This window comes from Archocentrus centrarchus, unplaced genomic scaffold (assembly GCF_007364275.1).
Source record: "Archocentrus centrarchus isolate MPI-CPG fArcCen1 unplaced genomic scaffold, fArcCen1 scaffold_32_ctg1, whole genome shotgun sequence".
In the NCBI taxonomy this organism is placed as follows: Eukaryota; Metazoa; Chordata; class Actinopteri; order Cichliformes; family Cichlidae; genus Archocentrus; species Archocentrus centrarchus.
The window spans coordinates 1,855,849-1,870,961 of NW_022060260.1; the positions used below are offsets into that span (position 1 = coordinate 1,855,849).

At 43.0% G+C, this 15,113-nt stretch overlaps 1 protein-coding gene across 1 annotated transcript; it reads right to left on the reverse strand.

The window, feature by feature from the left end:
• Positions 1–2,015: 2,015 nt before the first annotated feature.
• On the reverse strand, positions 2,016–14,771 carry hdgfl3 (HDGF like 3). The gene is made up of 6 exons (XM_030724090.1): positions 14,485–14,771; positions 11,959–12,035; positions 10,753–10,891; positions 10,427–10,588; positions 5,752–5,886; positions 2,016–3,683 (listed from the first exon to the last, which is right to left on the reverse strand). Exons 1-6 carry the CDS (start codon positions 14,566–14,568, stop codon positions 3,657–3,659), a joined length of 624 nt encoding a protein of 207 aa, XP_030579950.1. The 5' UTR covers positions 14,569–14,771; the 3' UTR covers positions 2,016–3,656.
• Between the last annotated feature and the right edge of the window lie 342 nt (positions 14,772–15,113).

A 15,113-nucleotide genomic window follows, 5' to 3' on the forward strand; every position in this document is an offset into this window, starting at 1 on the left:
ACTACTCAAAGTAGAGCAGAAAAGCGCTATATAAGAACCAGTCCATTTACCATATGCTGATCACAGAAGCCCCATCCACCTGCTGTTTAAATCTGTTTGCTTTTGAGGGGCAGCCAATCAGATGAAAACTGTCTTAAAGGGGGAGGAGTCCTGTGATGTGCAGAGACAAAATGATCCAATAACTTACAGACCTGAGTGCAGAAACATAAAACACATGCACTGCGGGCACATACAGGGAGCTTTACACGGAAAAGTGAATTTTAAGAGATAAATCTGGGCATTTCACATCCTGTTTGTGAGCTCTGGAGCTTACATTAGTAATGAGTGGAGACTTAACAGAAACATGGACAGCTCGGTGCTCTCACTGAGTTCAGTCAGGTTTACAGCTGTTTTCATGGCATCCTTCTTTCAAAATAAACAAGAACATGAAAGTAAACCCTGAATTTGCCAAAACATTTAAAAGCCATTACGGGCACAGTGTTCACTTTAGTTAGCCTAGTTTTAGACTTTCGTTGTCTACATTCATCCTTTAAAACTGATCAAATTACATTAAAAACATGCTGCAGTTACAGGCCAGGGGTCCTGCCAGCGGCTGATCCCACTGCGCCGGGCTCAGGATTTCACCGTTGGCACCGACTGCTCTCACCATGCAAGCGGTTGCGACTGCTAGCATTAGCCGGTGGTCGTCCGCTACCTGGGCTAAATTTTTGTAGCGTTTTCTGTGCTTTATGAACACAAACAGGTAAAAGAAGCAGCGCTTTTCTGAAACTGTCACATTAGTCCTGCTGGGCTGTTAGCTACAGCTACACTGACACGTTCTCTTTTCAAAGCTTTATTTAAAAAAAAACACATTTTAACTGTGGTTTTTGTCCCAGGATTGACAGTTGGACCACACCTCTGGAACTATATCTGCCTCAGCCAATCAGCACGTAGGAGTGAGCAAGCCCTGCTGCTGATGTCACTAAAATGAGTAATTAATTAAGGAATACATTTATTCTGCTATTAATAATGTGTTTGCACATTAGTGTAAATGGGAGGTTTTCTCTCCTATACTCACTGCCCTCTGCCTATGCTGTTTCCTGCTGATTGGCTCTTTGGAGAATGGGGCGGGACAAACTGTCACCTTAAAGAATTTCTGTTGTGGAGACACCGAGTCTCACCTCACCTTATTTAATGTCTCCAGCAGAACAGAGTGCAGCAGTGACCGCCCACCGATTTTAAAGGGCTCCAAGTCCAGAAGTGAATTTCCTGCCCACCTGCCCTACGATGTTCCCGAAAATCCTTCAAGAATAAAGTGTTTAAACCGTGAACCAACCAGCCAGCTGCGAGTGAATCACGACCATAAGATTAAAAAAAATTAGGTAAAACAATAAAAAAAAAAAAAAAGTAAAAGGTACACGATTGAGTACATCAGTAGCTCCCAAAGTCTGTCACAAGGTAGAAGCTGCAATCAGTTTTTGTCAAAGTGATTTTTCTATATTCTTTATCTATCTGGGTAAAAACTGTCATTGACATTAAAAATGTCTTTTTAAACAGAAATCTGGCTCAGAAGGCTGCAGAAATCACAACAAATATAACATCACAGATCTATAAACATAGTTGAAGTAGCCAAAAAGGACTGGATTCATTATAATGTAGGTACAATAACACAGAGTCAGATGTCATTCATAGATCCTGTTGACTGCACTTGATTTACCAAAATAAGCAGACATTACAAATGAAAGCACATAGAAACACTGGAAATCACTTTTTGGCAGACAGTCATTTTATGGCACAACACCGGCCTGTGAAATTTTCCTGGCTTCACTCTCATCACAATAAAGAGGAAATGATGGATTTAAACAGCACATAAACAACACAGGCTGTTGGCTACAAATTGCTAATACTACCCAGTCATACAGTACCAGCTAAACTTTTGACTGGTACTGAAACTCGCCACTCAAACACAAACTTCAATACAAGAGCAGTAAATTTAGGTCAGTTAATGAGTAATATCACAAACTAACCACCTCCTATTACCCGTTTTAAGTCACTCTTTATATAAATGAATATATATAAATGAATACATTTATATAAATATGCAACTGTTCATACTTCATTTAATTAATTTCAAAGTGAATTTCTATTACTGCCCCACCGCAGTACCTTCGCAGCCCACCAGGGGGCCGCAGCCCACACTTTGGGAACCACTGGAGTACATGATTACCACTGCTCTCATTGAGTGACCTGATGCTTGAGGTTTAAACGTTTCCATGGTAACAGCTGTTTCAGCTTAGGATTGTGGGTAGTGTAGTTCTTTCCTGACACTGACTAAAACACGGTTTTGTTGAAATGAGGCTGATTTCAGCAGCACACACCATCAGTGCTGCAGCTCACGGTGAGTCTGCTTTGGATGGTTACATTACGGTTACATAACATTACGGCTCACAACCAAACGAGAATATGATGGGATTTTACATCCAGAGCCTGACTGCAGAGTTATTCCACACGTACTTCCTGTCACAGTTTAAAATGTACCCGATATCTGTGTGCTGTAGAGTAATGAACACTACATGTTTTCACAGAGCGGTTTTCTTCCATCAGTTTAATTTTTGTATTGCTGAACACACTCCTGTGTGTGTGTGTGTGTGTGTGTGTGTGTGTGCATTTTTTTCTCAGATGCATAAGTTTATAGTGTAAATCTTGAATGAAAGCTGCACTTTATATTGTTACTTGGTATGAATCTTACATATAGACTGATAAAAATATGCTTAGTTCATTGTTTCATTTAGTTACTTTGCAGCTAATTCAAGTATTTTATTATTCACACTGAGTCACAACCAGAAAAAAATATTTAATTTTTTTAGTAAAAAAAAATCATGCATTTTGTAACTATTAAAATAAAAGATTAAATTGTATTTTAATTTTAATGCCTTGTTGTGACTTGGAGCTGTATAAATAAAGCTGAATTGAATAAATCCCAGAATCTGCTCAAACATGCTTCTGTGCAGCAGTTACACAGTGTACATGTCAAGGACTTTTATTTTGAAAGGCAGGAAGAAGAAGTGAAGTACTAAATTTGTCAGGTCACCAGGAAGGTGCTCTGCAATGACATCACAAACCCTGATTGGCTGAGGCAGTCGTTGTTTGGGGAGGGGTCCAGATGTGTAATGAGGTTTCCAAAACTCTCGGTCCAGTCAAAATCAGAGTTTTCAAACTGAAACTAAAACTTTAGGCTCTTAAAGAAGCAACTGTATGAGGATGCTTTAAAAAATGAAAACACATATCAGTCGCCTCAGTCTGAGTAAAAAAAGCTCCATAAAAACACAGATAATGTTACCAAAGCTCCTAAAGGTCTTCATGTACTTAATGCCCCTTTAAATATCCTTCAAATCACTGCATGAACCTAATTACAACCTTCAGCTGCTGATTTTAGAGGCTCCACCTGGCATTAAGTGAGAGTGCTGAGAAATAACCTGTGTGACGTAATGCCCAGTCTTACCCTGGTACCCACATGGCGGCTGATACCAGCATCAGTAAGGGTGCATCTTTCATACAAACACGCACTGAAGAACAGGAAGTGGAGGTGGCGATGGCAGCCAGCAGGTGGTGCTGATGAGAAATCATGTTGTAGATTCACCTTCTCAACGTCACAGCTACACAAAATGATTTCCCCTTTAGTGTTCCTCTATGAGGAGCTGGTTCTGAGGGCACACACAGGAAGAACAGGAGGGTCAAAGAAACGAAGAACAGCGTACACAGAAAAGATAAAGGCAGACGAATCTGAGGCACTCTGCCTTCACGTCCAGGACGTTTGTTGACTGGTTTCTGTTTACTGGACTGATGGACCTGTTGGACCTGGAAGTCAAGGACAAAATGAGACAAAGCCACATTGACTCTGCTTTGAATCAGTGAGGGACAATGAGGGAGCAAAGTCTGGTCTTTGTGGATCCTTGGATGCTCCTCCTTTGCTGGAACTGTCACATCATACCATCATCATCTGAGCTTCCAGAGCTGCACGATCTTTAGGATTTACAGAAAGTGTGCAATAATTATTTAACAAAATTAGGCAGGTACATAAGTTTGGGCATCCTTGTGGTTTTATTGATTTGAATATCTTTAGCACTAATTATTGGAACACAAAATCTGTTTTGTAAGCTCATTGACCCTTGACCTACATACACAGGTGAATCCAATTATGAGGAAGGGTTAAGGTGGCCAATTGCAAGTGTTTCTCCTCTTTGCATCTTCTCTGCAGAGTGGCAACATGGGAGCCTCAAAACAACTCTCAGATGAGCTGAAAACAAAGATTGTTCAGCATCATGGTTTAGAGGAAGGATCCAAAAAGCTCTCTCAGAGATTTCAGCTGTCAGTTTCCACTGTGAGGAACATAGTGAGGAAATGGAAGACCACAGGCACAGTTCTAGTTAAGGCCCGAAGTGGCAGGACAAGAAAAACCTCAGATAGGCAGAGGCGAAGGATGGTGAGAACAGTCATAGTCAACCCACAGAGCAGCTCCAAAGACCTACAACATCATCTTGCTGCAGATGGTGTCACTGTGCATCGTTCAACTATTCAGCGCACTTTGCACAAGGAGAGGCTGTATGGGAGAGTAATGCAGAAGAAGCCTTTTCTGCACACACGCCACAAACAGAGTCGCTGAGGTCTGCTAAAGCACATTTGGACAAACCAGCTTCATTCTGGAATAAGGTGCTGTGGACTGATGAAACTAAAACTGAGTTATTTGGACATAATAAGGGGCAGTATGCATGGTGGAAAAAAAACACAGCATTCCAAGACAAACACTTGGTACACACAGTAACATTTGGTGGTGGTCCCATCATGCTGTGGGGCTGTGTGGCCAGTGCAGGTACTGGGAATCTTGTTAAAGCTGAGGGTCGCATGGATTCCAGTCAATATCAGCAGATTCTTGAGAACAATGTTCAAGAATCAGTGACGAAGTTGAAGCTCCGCTGGGGCTGGATACTTCAACAAGACAACGACCCTAAACACTGCTCAGAATCTGAGTCATTCATGCAGAGCAACAAGTACAACGTTCTGGAACGGCCATCTCAGTCCCAGACCTGAATATTATTGGAAATCTGTGGTGGGATTTAAAGCTCCATGCTCGGAAACCATCAAACCTGACTGAACTGGAGATGTTTTGGAGAGAAGAACAGTCCAAAATCCCTTCAACCAGAATCTAGACTCTCACTGGAAGCTATAGGAAGCATTTAGAGGCTGTTATTTCTGCAACAGGAGGATCTACTAAATATTGATGTTATTTTCCTGTTGGGGTGCCCAAACTTATGTACCTGCCTAATTTTGGTTAAATAATTATTGCACACTTTCTGTAACTCCTATAAACTTCATTTCACTTCTCAAATATCACTGTGTTTGTCTGCTATATGATAGAGTCAACTGAAACTGATGATCAGAACAACCAATGATTTATAAAAGAAGATCATGAACATTATCAGGGGTGCCCAAACTTTTGCAAACCACTGTACCAACACATTCTCATCTCAAAGTGCTGCATGATACAGGTTCATCAGCTCGGGTGTCCTCTACCCTCACTGGTCAGGTTCAGCTAAGGTGTTAAAAACGACTTGGTTTAGGTTAAAACACACACACACACACACACACACACACACACACACACACACACACACACACACACACACACACACACACACACACACACACACACACACACACACACACACACACCAAACTTTCCTGATCCTGGGTGCTAACACGTTTTATTCCCACCTTACTGTCGGTGGTGTTCTGCATGATGTCATTGTCGGGGTCCCCTCCCTCTGAGCCGCTCTTCTGGTCGTCATCCTTCCCATCTTTCCCCACGTCATCCTCTCCAGACGAGATCCTCGACAGTTTCGAGGATTTCTGAGGTGGAGAAACAAACATCAGCGGGAGCTCATCCCGTTTCCATCGGGAAACTAAACCCAGTTTGAGGGACGTTCAGATCATAAAGCAGTTCAGCCGGACAACCAAACATGAGCCAAATCTCCTCAGCACGCTTCAAAACTAAATGACACTCCCAGAGTTCTGAAGGAGATTTAAAAAGAAAAAGATCCAAACAGATGAAGCAGAAATGTCGCCTTTTTAATTCACGTCAGCACAGCTGTTGTGATTGGCCTGTTCAGCACTGTTGATTCCTCCTGTGCATTTCCAGCTACTTCTTCACTGCAGTGCTCGAATTTATCAGAGAGAAAATTATAATCATAGCATCAATATAAGTGCTGACCTCTCAGAAAAAGGTGTGAACAGAGACAAAGAGGAAGTAAAATATTAAAGATCAACAAGCTATGAAATACTTTCAAAATAAAAACAGGAAACAAAACAAAAACAACACAAAGAAAACTCAGCAGATGACCCCCCCTCCCTGAGCGTGGTTCTGTTGGAGGTCTCTTCCTGTTAAATGGAGTTCTTCCTCCCCACAGTCACACAGCGCGGCTCATCTCTGATACCTGTCTCTAATTCTTCACTTTGTAGATCACCTTCAAACCACTGCTGCCTGTGAACTCTGTCATATAAATAAAGTTGAATTAAAATATTGAAGTGACACCACAGACCTTAAAACATGATTTCACCTTTAATGTCAGTTGATTCATGCTTCTTTGTCCCCACTAGGGATGTTCCTGGCGACTAATTTCTTAGTCGACTACACAAGAAAAAAAAATTTAGACTAATCGACTAGTTTAAAACTGAGAACCAATCAGATATCAAGTTCAATTTCAGGCCTGTTTAATGGATGATGCCAAAAACGGTCTAAACAAAGGCATTTGAAACCATTAATCACGTTCTGCTATAATGAGTCGCACTTTAAATGCTGTGTGGCACCACGGATTATGAATACTGCACACTATACTCCAAACAACAACAAAAAAAACTTTAAATAAATCGATGTTAAATATATGAAAACACATCATTGCAAACGATGCTTACACATCACTGAAATATGAGAAATAAACATCCAAAAAGAAAAAAGAAAAAAAAATGATGCTCGTTGTTCTACAATTAATGACACGCATCTCAGTAAAAGTTAAAATCTAAAATGATAATAAAACAATAAATCCATCCATTTTCTTCTGCTTATTCGGGGCAGGGTCACAGGGGTGGCATCCTGAGCAGTGGAGCCTCCCTCTCCTCCAGCCTACCCCGATTCAGACTTCAGCGCTGGGTCTTTGTAGAGCTACAATGTAACCTATGTAAGTGGCCGATGTTGTTGGCGGTGTTTGTACCTGTGCAGGTGCGTTAGTGTGTTAATTACCTTTCGGTCGTGTCCCGGTGTTTTACACGCAGTGTCGGCCGACAGTAACATAAAATGCTGGGATCCTGGTCACTCAGATCAGCTGACCAACTGCACCGTGATGTGCCGAGGACACAGCGGAGGCTCAGAGGAGACGGAGCCTTTGCTGTGGCAGCTCCTAAATTCACTGCCATCGGGCATCAAACAGGCCTCATCATTGGCTAGTTTTAAATCTGCTCTTAAGACCTACCTTTTTCATTTGGCCTTTGACTGGTATCCATTCCATAAAACATCTCCTGGCATGTCTAGGTGATATTAAAGCTTGGTTGGCCTTGAACTTTTTAAATTTTAATGAAAAGAAAACAGAGGTAATGGTGTTTGGAGCCAGTGGCTCCTGTGAGTCCTCCTCTGTTGACCTGGGACCCTTGGAGGTATATTTTAAACCCATTATTACTGATCTTGGTTTTAAGGTGGACAGTGATTTTAAATTGGACAGCCAAATCAGAGCTGTGGTTAAGTCCAGTTTTTATCATTTGAAGCAATTGGCATCAGTAAAAGCATTTCTATCTAGGCAGCATTTTGAAACAGTGATCCATGCTTTTATTTTATCTCGACTGGATTACTGTAATTCACTTTATTTTGGAGTCAGTCAGTCGCTACTCTCACGTCTGCAGCTGGTTCAAAATGCTGCTGCATGACTTTTGATGGGAACTCAAAAGAGAGAGCACATGACCTCTGTCCTGGCCTCACTTCACTGGTTGCCTGTACATTTTAGGATTCATTTTAAGATTCTTATGTTTGTTTTTAAATCTTTGCACAATCTTGCCCCGCCTTACCTCTCTGAGCTTCTTCACCCCTACATACCTTGCCGGTCTCTCAGGTCAGCAGACCAGCTGCTCTTGGAGGTACCAAGATCAAGAAGGAAGCTCAGAGGGGACAGGGCTTTCTCTGTTGTTGGTCCTAAGTTATGGAATGACTTGCCTTTGCAGGTTAGAGCGGCCCCTTCACTGTCCACTTTTAAAGTTCGTCTTAAAACCCATCTTTTTTCCTTGGCTTTTAACTCCAGCGGGATCTAGTTTTAAACTGGTTTTTTTTTTTCTTTTTTTTTTTTTAACCTGAAAGAGTTATTAAATTGTTATTTATTTGTGTTTTAATGTACAGCACTTTGTGTCAGCTGTGGTTGTTTTAAAGTGCTTTATAAATAAAGATGGTATGATATGGTATGGTATGGTATGAGCTGCTGTTTTGTTTTTTTGATTTTATTCATTTATTTTTTAGGATAAACTGTGTATTTTATTGTTATTTATTTTTTATTTTGTTTATGTATAACATTTTATTTTTTAAATTACCTTTTTAAATTGTATCTTCTCTTGTCCTGATGTGTTTCATGTACAGCACTTTGGTGAGTGGTTACTGTTTTTAAAGTGCTTTATAAATAAACTTGGTTTGGGATCTGGCTGGATCCGACTCTGCTGTGCTCAGTTTTTAAAGATGCAAACACATCTGTCCCTCTAGTTTTTTGCTTCTTTGTACAAACTTGGGGGAAGTAGTCAGAAATGTATGGAAGGAAATTCAGGTGTTTCTTGGGAGATGCGCTTCAGGTTACGTTGTAAAATCAAAAAAGACTAACAGTTTTAGACATAATGAAAGTATCAGGCCAAGGTGAACAGTTAGGGCATTTTTCTATAGTGATGTCAGGGCTGCAGCTCCATCTGGTGGACGATGGCTGCGTAGCATTTAGGACAAACATTTACAGCACCAGGCATCAATTAACATCTTAACAATCAGGCTAACCGACAACTACGTCTGGTACCACTGGTGACAGTAGTGCCGATTAGGCGTCTAGTTGCACACATCCCCAGTCCCCACAGTCTGACCATGCACGCATGGACACACACACACACACACACACACACACACACACACACACACACACACACACACACACACACACCAGCATCTGCTCCGGGGAGCGCTGTCACATTCCTTCAGATACACCACATGTGCTGTGTGTAATGGAGACCAGTTGCTAGGCAACTGTGGTTGCTAAGTGAGGAGCAGGATGCGGGTGACTCCATTTACAGCAGCTTAAACATGAATACAGTAACACAGAGAGAGGGGGAGGGAGAGCTCTCCTCCAGAACAAAAGGTCAAACAAAAGAAGAAGGACGCAACAAACACAGGGAAGGTCATCAGGACGAGACGCTGCTGCGAGGACAGCAAACGTCTCGATGAATGAAACTGATGAAGGATTAGACTCGATTTAAGCAATTAAAACAAATATTTAACTATGAGATCTAAACAATATCTGCGATGCTGCTCACAGGCTTTACGTGATCCTCTGGACACATCCTTCAGATACATGCTGGAGAACGGAGCTGCTTTTATTTCAGAGGTTTCAGAATCAACAAATCAAACATTCATGTTATCCTGCTTCACGAAACGTTCCTCAAACAGCAGCAAACTGATCATCTGTTGGGTCTCAAGTGAGTATCTTGAGTCAACACACACACACACACTCATCACCGTGTGTGTTCATGGTGATGATGAGGATGTCATCGAGCTCGCTGATGTTTTTTAAAAGCAGGTTTTAGACCCGGTGAAATAACCTAATCAAAGCTTTACTGTTGGGTTTGCTGACAGTAAAAAATGAGAGAAAAATGCTTCAGACTGTTAATTCTCTTTGTGATGGTTCATCACACTGTGGCTTTTTAGAGGCTGTCAGCATCAGCCAAGTGGGAACCTCCAGGGCTGAGGAGGCACCAAAAGCTGCAGTTCCTCTGCAGTCCAGCAGGGGCGCCACAGTGAGTCAGTCCCCATAGACTCCCATGTTAAAGCTCTCCAGCAGAAATAACCATGTTTACAGCTGATACAGAAACTGCTGTGCTGTTGGAGTCCTTTTAATAACAAATAACATGGCTGCTGTGTGGTTAATTGTGCTAACTGACTGTGATATGTTTGCATGCCACATATTACAACCCAACATAAACTCCAAAGCTTTCCAGAAAAACTTCAGCTTTCAAAATCCCAAAATAAGTAAAACCCTGAGGACAGATTAGTGAAGCACAGCTGATAACTTTTCCTGTTCAAGCCAAATCTCACATCAGCATCATAACGAGCTCTGATCAAAGGTCCCTGCTGCAGTTTTTGAATCTTCTATCTGGAGTCTGGTACCTTGGAGCTGGCCGTCTTTTTCCGTTTGGACCCGGTCTTTTCTCCTTTCAGTTTCTCCTTGTCATCTTCCTCCTCGATAGAGTCGCCCTCCTCGCCCTCGCTGCTGCCGTCAGCGGCATTCCCGCCCTCCTCGAGCTCCGATGAGCTCTGTTGCTGGATGGCCTGCGGACAAACAACACTCCGTGTTTGATTTGAAAAGCTGAAAGGGGGAAGTTTGATTATGAGACGCTTCAAACAGCTTTTTTTTTTTTTTTTTAAGTGCCAGGGTGTCTTTATGGCTCAGCGCCCTTCTGTCTGATCTCAGACGTGACAAACTGCCCACTGACCTGATAGCCCGTGAACTTCACTCCGGGGTTGTTCTCAATCTCCCACAGGCCTTCATTGAAACCTTTCCTCTTGTTGGATTTGCCAAATTTGTCTTTGTACTCGTTGTAGGGAAGAAGATCCTTTGGACCTAAGAATGCTCTGAAAAAGAAGAGACATTTGCTTCTGTCGTCATTATTAAAACAGTCAGAAATAATCTAAAGTTGACTGATAATGTGCAGCGAATGCACGGGGCTCTGTGGAAATAACCTGGATGAGTCCATCGCTGCTTGGTGATTCTTTCTATGTAACTTCTGCGGTTTTATTTTGCTAATTTAGTGAAACTGCTTCCTGAAAATTCAGCTCCATAAACTTGTCCAACGTAATTGCTGAATATGACCATAATTTACAAAATAAACATTAAGTTTGATTCAGTAAGACTTGAAACTAGATTGAGACCATAAACTCATCAGGAAAGAGGTCAGAGGTCAGTGAACAATGGGCTTCTTTTCTCACATACTTCTATAGAGTCAGACTTCTGAGGAGTCGCCCCCTACAGGATATTAGAAAAAAAGGCAAGTTTAAGGATCGAATCTATGTCCATCTTTTATATACAGTGTATGCTATCATGTGTGACAAGCAGGGGTGTGTGCATGGGGGGAGGGGGTGTCTCCATCCCTCCCTCACATATGATTGGCCCTTCCATGACTGCCATTGGACCATTGGTAGGACCAGAGATGGAATGTAACTGAGTACGTTTACTGGATGAAGTACGGCTTTAATTTACTTTATTCAAGGCTTTGGATGTGAATGTTCCTCCTTTTACTCCGAACATTTATTTTAAAGCTTATGTTCCTTCTTACTGTGCAAAAGTACAAACCTCCTAATATATAAAGTTTCAGAGGCTTCAGAGGATGCTACAGCAGAGAAATGTGCATATTAATATCACAGCTATGACTCCACAGAATGAGAACTTCATGCAGTTTAAATATATTTTGATGCGTAACCGTTTGTACTTAAGCAGGATTATGACTTCAAATTATGTAAAACATTCAGTCAGCACATTTAAACTCTTGCGCAGCCGATTTTCATGAACCGCCCTCAGTACGAGAGCTCAGGGCCAAACACGAGATTCATTTCTGATCAGATATCTGGATTTCCTGCGTACCTGAGCGGCACACCTGCTGCTCGCCTCGCAAACACAAGTGGAAAAATGAAAAGGTGCGTACGTTTCATGGGTCCCGAAGAAGAAGATGGGATACTTGTTGGCAGGTGGTTTGACAGCTCCTTCAGGAAGTTCATCAATCTGAAGCAGAGAGAGACAAACTGAATATTTATCAGACCAACATCTGCCGCGCTTCCTGAAACCAGAGAGGCTCCTCTGAGGTTACGAGCCGCCGTCACCCACGCACAATAAAAGCACGTAAGGAGAAACCCTCAGAGAGGTTACCCTCCTGGAGGATGTGGGGAATTAAGCTTTTTAAAAACTTTATTTATAAAGCATAGTAGCAGTTACAGAAGCAACATTGCAGTTTTTATCTGTGACAAAGCCCCCTGAAAAGATTTTTAACACATTTATGAGTCACAAGGAACAACTTTCCCTTTACAGGAAACACAACAGGCACAAAATGTAGAAATAAGAGAGAAAAAAAACAGGATTTAAATTAATAAAACAAACAGAGATAAAACAAGAACATCGAGTTATAAAATGGTCTGGGTAACGAATGAAGCAAGTCATTATATTCCATAACTAATTTATTTTTTAAGATTGGATGGACTTTATTCATCCCAACAGTTAAACACAACATGCGGAGCTAGTTTCAATAACCAGAGATCAGACAGCCAGGGACTCCCAATCAGTACAACACCCGGTCCCTACGGCGCCTCCTGTAGGCCACCATTGCTTCTTCAGGCTGCCACTGACCAGGCCACACAGGCTAAGGTCCAGCCACCAGGCACCCTCACCTCAAGTCCCCTCAGCAGGCCTGGCTCCAGGGCAGGGCCCCTGTAACCCTGTCCCAGGCAGGGCCATCATGTCCGCTGATGCTGATACTTCATAGAGGCAATGTGAAACTCTCATCTGGGCCCTCGTCCAGGACCTGTTTGCCTTGGTAGACCCTACCAGAGGTAAATGGCCCTGACAAAGCAGCTCTTTGGATCACTAAGGCACAAGTGAGGCAAAATGCCAAATTAGATACCAGGAAAGGCCTAAACACACAAGCTCTGTTCCCTGAGAATATGCTGAGAGTAAAGCCACTGATGGCATTTAAGGAACCCGATCAGCAAATTTCATGATACTCTAACTAGAACCTTTCAAAGGTTTGAGGCCACACGGCTGTGCCTGAAAAGAACATTAATAACCTGTTACCTGAACACGTCGGCAGACTGCTGCAGGTGTTTCACTTCTGTTAACAAAGCACTTCATGTTTGACAGAAATCAGTGGAAAGGCTTGGTTACAGACTCTGAGACAACGCATCCATCAGAGGAGCAAAGGCTGAATATCAGGGGACTTCTGCTGGACCCTGACATTACTGACAACATCATACACTTTTTAATGTACACTCTGACTCTACCTGATACAGTCACGTGTTATGTAACGGCTTCAGCACAGTCACACCTGTCCAACAACACATAACGTGACTGTCTCAGGCAGAGACCCTGGCTGGTGTTTCTGGGAGAATCCTGGCACAGTTCTCATATCAGAAATGAGTGTTTCCTCACTCTCTGTTTTTCAGGCATGCAGAGGAGCCCCCGAGTTTCACATGAATCACTGCTTCCATTATGAAATTACAGGAGATCAGGAGGAGCCTCTCCCATTTGTCTTGGCATCATTTGCAGTTTTCATTTAGGGGATGTTCCAATTTTACAGTAAAATATTTTTAGGAGCCATCTCATAAATGAGAACATGCTTCGTTCTTCCTCCTGCAGGTGGAAAACTGAAGCACTTTTGGAGCCCATCCTTTCAGCAACATCCTGAAACTTTTATAAGAGAGCATTTTATTATAACCTCAAAACCAAACATCCTCAGAGCGTCAAAACTTTCCGTCTTCAACTTGGACTTCATTGGAAATGACAAACATCATGAGGGCTTTGAGGGAACCACAGGTGTGGAGAGTTAACGGAGCTCCGTTAACGAGGAGACCAGGAAGGTTGTCCTAACTATAGGAAAGAAGTCTGCATTTATGGATTATTTTAATCCCGTCATTGCGGACTTCCATGTGTTCTGGGTCACGTGGTCATGTCACAGGTGTAACAGAGGAGCCGTTTCTCTGCACCTGTGCTGCTGAGTGACAGTTAGAATTATAGCCAATCATTTAAAATGTTTTTAAGGCTTCGTAAACCAGGACAGACTGTTTTATCACACAAAGCCTCAGAAATGCATTTTTGTGTCATTTTAGTGATTTGAGGAGCCTCCGTGTGGAGCACCGAGCAGCGTGAATCCGAGAGAAACACGGTGTGTGTCTGTGTGTGTGTGAGCAGGGTTACCTGAGGTCATCTGCAGCTTTACCGTCAGCACAATTTACATGTTAAATTAAAGACCCGCACAGCACGAAGCTGCGGCGGAGAGCCGCGCAGGTACACGGAAAATGGAGCACAGTTAACGGCCCGCTACTCGGTTTAAAATGTCCAGAGACCGAGGGATGCCCCGGGCCGTAAATGCGCAGAGAAATGCGGCTCCGCTCCGCCAGCAGCGGAGCGACAGCAAACCGACCCCGCCTCCCGCGCTCCCAGCCCGGCCGCATCCCGGACTCACCCTCGCCGGCCAGTGCGGGTATCCCTTCATCTTCGCGAAAACCAGATCTCCTGCCTTGTAGTCCCGCGGCCGAGGGCGAGCCATGTCTGCGGATGGAAGCGGAGCTCTGAGCCTAAAATCCTTCAGCGCAGCGCGGGCTGATCGACCATCAGTGATTTTAGATCCACGCTGCAGTTTACACCGAGAGAAATAATTAAAAAAAGGCGGAAAACGGGGCCTGACTGAGGGTTCTCCTCTTACGCACAGAGTCAGGCGTAAACGAACCGGGAATGGCCTACGGAGGCGTAAGATGCGCAAAGAGTCAGAGGAGCGAGGACCCGACTTCCGGCCTTCAAAATAAATGCAGCACTGATGCGCAACCGTCTCCTGCAAACACTTCCGGTGAAATAACCATCAGCTGACCGCTGATCGGGAAAATATTAAAAAATGAAAGATGAAGACGTGATAGCGCCCTCTGCTGGACGTGCTCTACCCTCCTGCTCCCGAGACCAAAACAAAACAGGAACTCTGTCTGGACTCCTACTGATGACCTTTGATCCTGACCAGCAGATCCTGAGAAGATCTCACCTTTCTGCTTTTTTTTTTTTTTTTTACATACTGCGTATCTCATTCAGCATCATTACCTTCCT

Coding starts and splice junctions, on each gene's coding strand:
- hdgfl3 (XM_030724090.1), bottom strand. CDS start 14,568: ATGGCTCGCCCTCGGCCGCGGGACTACAAGGCAGGAGATCTGGTTTTC. Junction 10,892..11,958: donor TTCTTCGGGACCCATGAAAC/GTACGCACCTTT, acceptor CTTCTTTTTCAG/AGCATTCTTAGGTCCAAAGG. Junction 5,887..10,426: donor AAAAGACGGCCAGCTCCAAG/GTACCAGACTCC, acceptor TCTCCACCTCAG/AAATCCTCGAAACTGTCGAG.